Genomic DNA, 5,789 nt, shown 5'->3' with positions numbered 1-5,789 from the left:
CCTACCCTGTTGGCCTGACCGTCTCCCTCTGGTTGCCAAGCATGCTGCTTATTGTCTCTGTCGGTGTTTCTTTTGCTTCAAGCATTTAAAAGTTGTTTTGGACCAAGACTTTGATCCTGGATGAGATTTCACAGGACCAAATAAGAGAAGTACTTTCACCCATATTTTGCGAAAGCAGAGTTACTGCTGCCAAGTCAACTTCAGCTGAAACAAATAGAAGCCATGGCTGCTAAGAGGATTTATAATAAAATGAAAAATTCTTGGCATGCTCTGCCAATTTCATTGAAGATTAAAGGATAAATACAGGACTTTGAGGTATTCCCAGAAGCTATCTTGTTTCAAAGAGATGCTGGCAAATATGAAAATCTTATGTTTTTTTAGCAGCATAGGACATTGCTAGATTTTAAATATTTTTGTTGTTGTTGTTTCTCTCTAGGGAAGCCAACCTTAACGTGATGGAAACACCCTTGATCTTGGTGTTGGGGACCAAGTTTTGAGTTTTAGCTCTGCTGTTTTTACTGTGATCTTGGGTAAGTTAACATCACTATGGGAGTCTTGGCTTCCTTATCATTAAAATAGGATTAATAATCCTACCTCTCAGGACTTTTAATTTAGTTTATTTTTTAGTACTTTACTATTTATTATGGAAATTACAAACAAAACCAAAGTAGATAGAGGAATATAATGAATCCTATTTACCCATCATCCAGCTTCAACAATTACATATATTTTGATAAACAACTTTCATCTTTATACCCACCCCATTTTTTCCTCTGTGTTCGAGTATTTTAAAGCAGTTCCAAATGTAATATCATTTCACCTACAAATAATTCAGTAGGTATCACTAATAGATAAGATCTTTTACGGGAATGTCATATTTCTGTTATAACAGCTAGCAAAATTACAGTTATTCTTTGGCATCATCTATTATCCAGCCAGTCTCAAAAATGCCTTCATATAGTTGGTTTGTTTGAGTCAGAATCCAAACAAGACTCATATATTGCATTTGGTCATGGATCTCTTAAGATTGTCAATTTATGGCAATTTTTAGTTATTTTAAGTTTGATTAATGGTGTCTCTCAAGTTAATGTATTCTTCATTAAACTCTCACCTAATGTTTTTAACTTTGGTTAATGATTGTTACTTAGATCTATTACTTCATAAGTGGTTGCAAAATGCAGATTTTCTAATTCTATCAATCCTTTTGAATTTATTAGCAGAATTCCATAGAAAACTTGCCCTCATCACCTATTTGGCTACCAGGAAATACGGTTCCTATAGTAAAGACAAGAAAAATGCTTGTGTTTTTTTGTTTTCAGGGTTTTTTGGTGTGTGCCAGTTTTTAATATAATTGTGGTCTTCCTTCCTTCATTGAATTGTTGCCTTATCAACTTCCAAAGTGGACAGGTTTTTCCTCCTGTCATCATAAATTTAGGAATTTAACATTTTTGCTATGTTTCAATCCATCAGAGTCATTCCTCTTCAGGATGGCTTTTGTGTCTTATTCAGGCAGTACCTGATCACGTTTTTGCTCACTGGTACGACCAGGTATCTCACTTTCACTTTATGTATTTCTTGCCCCAAACTGAATCAGCCAAGAAGCATTGGTTTATTTCTTTTTAGGAGGATATAATATATAGAAACCGCAATCTGGCCACCAGGAGTGCTAATTACTACTATTTCTTTTCAATGGATGGAGGTAGAATATGTATTTTTAAAGAAAAATACATCATTATTTTATACTCATAATTCTATTTTTTTTAATTTTCATTTTTCGTGGGAAGGATTTTTTTATTAGTACATTCATTGTTACAAATCATACTTATTCTTTAAGCCCCTTATCCAATCTCTCCCCTTCCTTACCCCCTTCCCCTCTAATAACCATAGACTCGTTCTCTCCATCTGATAGATTAACTGTTCCTCTCTTGGTTTGTTGCCTAGATGATCTGTCCAGTACTGAGACAGGTGTGATCAAGTCCTCCCCTATTATCATAAATCAGACGCTGCTTCTATCACTTTGGAGTGCTTTGTGGAGAGAGAGAACCTCTTCTTTTTATTTTTTATTTTTTTGTTCTGTGCTGGTGCCACTCCTTGTGTCAATACAGTTGAGAGTCTGGAATGACATCTGCACAGTGGCTGTGACTGCTGCTGTAGAGACTAGCTGCCTCTGCGGCAGCCATGGCAATTACGGTGGCTATGATGGGCTACCTGCATGAAAATGGTGTTTTTGGTGTGCTCTTTACCTGGTTGTGGCTGGGTTTTGCTTCCCCTGGCTCCATACCTCAGGACCTTGGCAGGGCCAGGGGCAGTGGTGGCAGCTTGCCTTGTTGCAGCTGGGTTCAGCTTCATAATTTCAATTTAGATTATAAGGTTTTTACCTAACATTTTTAGTTCTATATTTATTTTTTCTTGTATGTTAAAAATCTTAATTCTTTATGGCATTTATGCAATTACTTACTGGTTTTATTCTACACTATGAAACTGTGCACATATACACACATGAATACACACACAGTAGTAGTTTCAAAATAGCAATACCAGTATTTCCACTAACAATGTTATTAGTGAAGATAGTTTAACATTTTTTGCCATTCTTTTTGTTCTTAGAATACTGTATAGCACTCCAGAGATAAATAGTCCCTGGCATGTGTTTTTAAATAAATATCAACGGACTTGATATATATTTATTTCATTTGTTTCATTCTGTTTTTATTTTGGATGATTGCTTTTTCTTTTAATTTTGTTTATAATTAGATAAAATATTTATATGGATCAGTGTCAAAACTATAGGACATAAATTTTTCCCTTTCCATTCATATGTCCCACCCCTCTTATATTTGTAAAAAACATGATACTATGTATTCCTTTCCGTACCATACTTTTTTATTGAATAATAAATTGTGCAGATGAGTCTCTACCAGCAGACAGTTTATTCAACCAGTTGTTTTTTTTTTTTTATTGTTGTTGGGCATTTGGGTTTTTTTAGTCTTTCACTAATACATATATTTCTTGAGTAAATAGTCTTTAAAGATGATGTATAAAGACACATACACAACATGATTTTGTTATAATTGTATTATGTTACTTCCACAGACATTTATTAAGCACTTACAATGTGCCAGAATATAAAAATGAATAAGATATGATCCCTACTCCTGAGGTTTTATAGTCTGATGTTGTAAAGATGATGCTGAATAAAAAGAGAAATTTCACATTTTTCCTTCTCAGAGTGTTTAGTTTTTACATTTTTAAAAAATGATTGTTTCAGGTGGTATTGTTTTATAGTAAAGTAATTCCTGGATTTAAGAATATATACGGATACCAATGACTTAAAATTTCCAACTGTATTTGATTGCAGTGATAAAACAACTTCTTTCAGTTTATGAACCATATAATCATATATTCAAAAAGCCTTTTTTGCTGGGCTGATTTGTGATTTTCTAAAGCCAGATTCGCAATGACAACAGTAACAGTGACCACAGAAGTTCCCTCCAGGGGTAAGACAGAAGATAATCCCGCCTTGTATGAGTTGACAGCAGCTCACATTATTGAAGAAACTGAATATGTGCGAAAGGTATGTGGGTCCTGGGAATCATTAGCATGATAGGATTTTTAAGATAGATTCTAATATGGGTTGGTGGATCTTGTTTTCCTCTCCAAATAATATTTGAAAAGGAACAAACCTAGTCTGGCAAAGGACATTCTTGATAGCTGAAATTTGAGCACATGTTTAGTAATTTCTAAGGATATGAAATCATTCCTACGCTTGGAGTAAAATAATTTTCTTCACTCGGTAAAATTGAAGAATGGGCCAAGAGGGCTCAAAACACCTATCAACACTTAATTTTTCCCACACTTTTCACCACTGGATTTCCTACTGTTTTATGCTGTTTCCCAGTTGTTCTGTGAGTGTTGATGATGTGTTCCTGCGTAGATGTTTATGTTTCCTGCTGAGTCAGTCTCTCCTCACCTTGGGCCTTTTCACAGTTCAGGGCGGGTATTGCCAGCCTCAACATGTCAGCATGTTACTTCATTAAAAACGTGAAGTCTTATGAGAATCCAAGATGATAATAGCTGACAAAAGTATATATTTTTATTGTTTCTTAGAACAGATGGATCAATTGACATAGTTCATAACTTGTTCAGATCAATTAATTAAATCAGCCATGAGTGCTTTACCACTCCATAGGTCATCAAGACATGGGGCTTATATTTCATGCATAAATTTGTATGATCTCCTCTTAGTAATTATTTTGTAGTAATTACTTAATAGTAATTATTTTGTAGTAATTACTTGATAGTAATTATTTTGTAGTAATTACTTAATAGTAATTATTTTGTAGTGAATACTAAATAGTAATTGTTTTATAGTGATTACTAAACAATAAATTAGTACTAAATGACTATATAGACAAAATAGGGCTAAATAGTATTAAGTGCTAATTACTAAATAATATTTATTTTGTAGTATAATATTCATTTAGATTACCATATTTTAGGTTTGTCTGAGAAAGAGCTATAAAGACCAAATGCTATTTTCAGCAATCTAAACAAGATTAGCCTAAATGCAAGTTAGGTTGATGGCAGTTATTTAACTCTGACATCAGTATATATGTATTACTTTCTAGATAACTTAGGAACCCTGTAGCTAGTAACAGAAAACAAGCATTTGGCATTAAATGCCTTTGAGAAATATAAATTTTTTTATATTTTTCTCTAGATTCGAACTACTCTAGAAAAGATCCGAAATCAAATGTATAAAGATGAAGTGGGACGTAACAGTACAAATCATAAACTAGATGCAAAGGTAATGAATTTGTCAACATCTACTATTCTTATTCCTGCAGAAAATTAGCATAAAGCCATATAGACTTTATCTAATACTTTTTGGTTATTATTAAATTCTTTGAAACTTTGAAGAATGAATGTTACAATATTTTATGTGTAAATATTTCATCTAAACATGTAAGGGACATATGTATGGAATATGTCACAGATGTCATTAGTGGAGTCAGATTGGATTGGTCAGACCTTAGTAGAATATTTTTAACATGCTTACTTAGCTAAAGTATGTGGGGAGATATTAGCTAAGCCAAGATACATGGCAGCAACATTTCCCAAAGAGAGACAAAGGTATAAGCTTTTAGGCTTACCTGGGCCACACCAGTGGGCACACAGTTGAAACTATTAGGCCTGAGGTGAGCGATGAGATATTAGCTAAGCCAAGATACATGGCAGCAACATTTCCCAAAGAGAGACAAAGGTATAAACTTTTAGGCTTACCTGGGCCACACCAGTGGGCACACAGTTGAAACTATTAGGCCTGAGGTGAGCGAAGACCTTGTCTGACCGTCAGTAAACTTAAATGCTTCCCCTCTACCAAGACTAGTCTTATCTACCTGAGATGGAGCAATCTGCAGTTAGCCTTGTCTGGCCTATGCCAGGTTAAACCTCCTCGGAGCCAAGTGTACCTCATCAGTGTTATCCACTATACGATATGGCCACAGAGTACACCAGAACATAGGGTGTGATGCTCTAATGCATAAACATAGTCGCCTGTGTCATCCTCAGCCTCCCAAGTTAACACAACTAACATTAATTATAGTCTTAAATTGAGTGCTTTGAAAATGGAATAAAGATTATATTTGGGAATAATAGAAAAAATCAAAAATCAAGGATTGGCTATGTTGAGTCAACTGTTAGACCTCCAGGTGGAGACTCCTAATAGGCTGATGGACAGATGATTCTAGAGTTGAGGGTAGATGTGTGGGCTGGAAGGACGAGGCTAC

At 34.6% G+C, this 5,789-nt stretch overlaps 1 protein-coding gene across 1 annotated transcript in view; it reads left to right on the top strand.

The window, feature by feature from the left end:
* Nucleotides 1-3,456: 3,456 nt before the first annotated feature.
* Nucleotides 3,457-5,789, top strand: part of CCDC68 (coiled-coil domain containing 68) — a gene marked incomplete at its 3' end in the record, with an annotated part of 22,705 nt that continues 20,372 nt past the window's right edge. The window contains exons 1-2 of the mRNA XM_008591745.1: nt 3,457-3,574; nt 4,721-4,807. Of these exons, the coding sequence (XP_008589967.1) occupies nt 3,458-3,574; nt 4,721-4,807 (204 nt within the window). The remainder of the gene's footprint in view (nt 3,575-4,720; nt 4,808-5,789) is intronic.

Source organism: Galeopterus variegatus, unplaced genomic scaffold (genome assembly GCF_000696425.1).
Source record: "Galeopterus variegatus unplaced genomic scaffold, G_variegatus-3.0.2 Scaffold7243, whole genome shotgun sequence".
In the NCBI taxonomy this organism is placed as follows: domain Eukaryota; kingdom Metazoa; phylum Chordata; class Mammalia; order Dermoptera; family Cynocephalidae; genus Galeopterus; species Galeopterus variegatus.
Note: the sequence above shows the minus strand (reverse complement) of the source record. Positions and strands in the feature narration are given on the sequence as shown.